The sequence below is a fragment of the Galeopterus variegatus genome, unplaced genomic scaffold (genome assembly GCF_000696425.1).
Source record: "Galeopterus variegatus unplaced genomic scaffold, G_variegatus-3.0.2 Scaffold895, whole genome shotgun sequence".
Classification (NCBI taxonomy): Eukaryota; Metazoa; Chordata; class Mammalia; order Dermoptera; family Cynocephalidae; genus Galeopterus; species Galeopterus variegatus.
Window position 1 is genome coordinate 498,716 of NW_007727006.1, and position 1,127 is coordinate 499,842.

General features: G+C 56.8%; 1 protein-coding gene across 1 annotated transcript in view; it reads right to left on the reverse strand.

Moving 5' to 3' along the window:
• Window positions 1–159, reverse strand: part of PKP1 (plakophilin 1) — an 11,168-nt gene extending 11,009 nt beyond the window's left edge. Inside the window, exon 1 of the mRNA XM_008573268.1 lies at window positions 45–159. Within this exon, the coding sequence (XP_008571490.1) occupies window positions 45–125 (81 nt within the window). The 5' untranslated portion in view covers window positions 126–159. The remainder of the gene's footprint in view (window positions 1–44) is intronic.
• Between the last annotated feature and the right edge of the window lie 968 nt (window positions 160–1,127).

Here is a 1,127-nt window from a genome sequence, read left to right on the forward strand (position 1 = left end):
GTGGGTCGGGGTGTGGGGGTGCCACCAGCGGGCTGCACTCTCACCTTGTCATCGCAGCGGCTGGCTGCCACACAGTTCTGGACATAGGCCATGAGGGAGTCAATGAGCCCCGTGTAGTTACGCATGGTCTGGCGGCCAGCATCGGCCGAGCTCAGGTTCCTGAGGGACAGGACGTGGAGGGTGGAGGATGCGGGGAGGGTGGGAAGAGAGAGAGGGAGTGGGACATGCAGGGCAGGAAACAGGCAGAGGGGGTGCGGTGCAGGTTGTGGTAGGAGGAGGAAGGAGGGGAAGAGGAAAGGAATGAAGAGAGAAAAAGAAATGAAGAAAAAGAAAAATCATTTAGTCCATTCTGCCCAGCTCTGGCTGAGGCTGAAACTGGGTCTCATTCAAACTCATTTCTTCTCACCCTCCTTTCTGCCCCTTAGTCACCAGGCCCGTGATGTTTATAACCTTCAGTGGCTCTCCTGTAGCTGGCAGCCCAAGGCTCACACCAGCCACTAGCGACCACTTGTCATGCAGGAGCTGGAAGCACCTGCCTGTGGGGCAGGAGGAAGCTCTGTGGGGTGCTGGATCGGGGCATGGAGCTGAGGGGGGCTGGGCTGGGACTGGATGCCCCCTCCCATGCCATCTGTGTTCTGCCCCAGCAGTAGTCTCATTCTCAAGCAATCTGGACCTATCTGCCTGGTGCAGGCATGGTGTGGTGCCTGCTTCTCCCAGCAGCCCTGTAGTCCCATAAAGTCCTTAATTGCATTGGCTTTTCATCTCCCAGCCTCTCTGCTCCCTGGAAGGTGCTGCTGGAGGCTGGCAGGGAGAAGCACAAGTTGAGACACAGAGGCACATGCCAATTGCACCCCCATTCTGGGAGGTTCTCAGGAGTTGGGGAAGACAAACCCCATTAGAGCAAAGTGTGACCCTGAAGAGGATCTTGTCCCACGGCTCCACACTCTGTACCAGCAACCCCCATCCACACCTCGCCAGCTTGTAAACCCTTGCTCTAGAACAAGCACACCCAGCAGTCCCACAGGGGCTTTGCCACATCCCGATGTGGAACTCAGGAAACTCTGGCCAAAGCAGTGCCATCTTCATGCAAATGAAGATGGTAAACGGTTTTCACACCACAGCCAGGA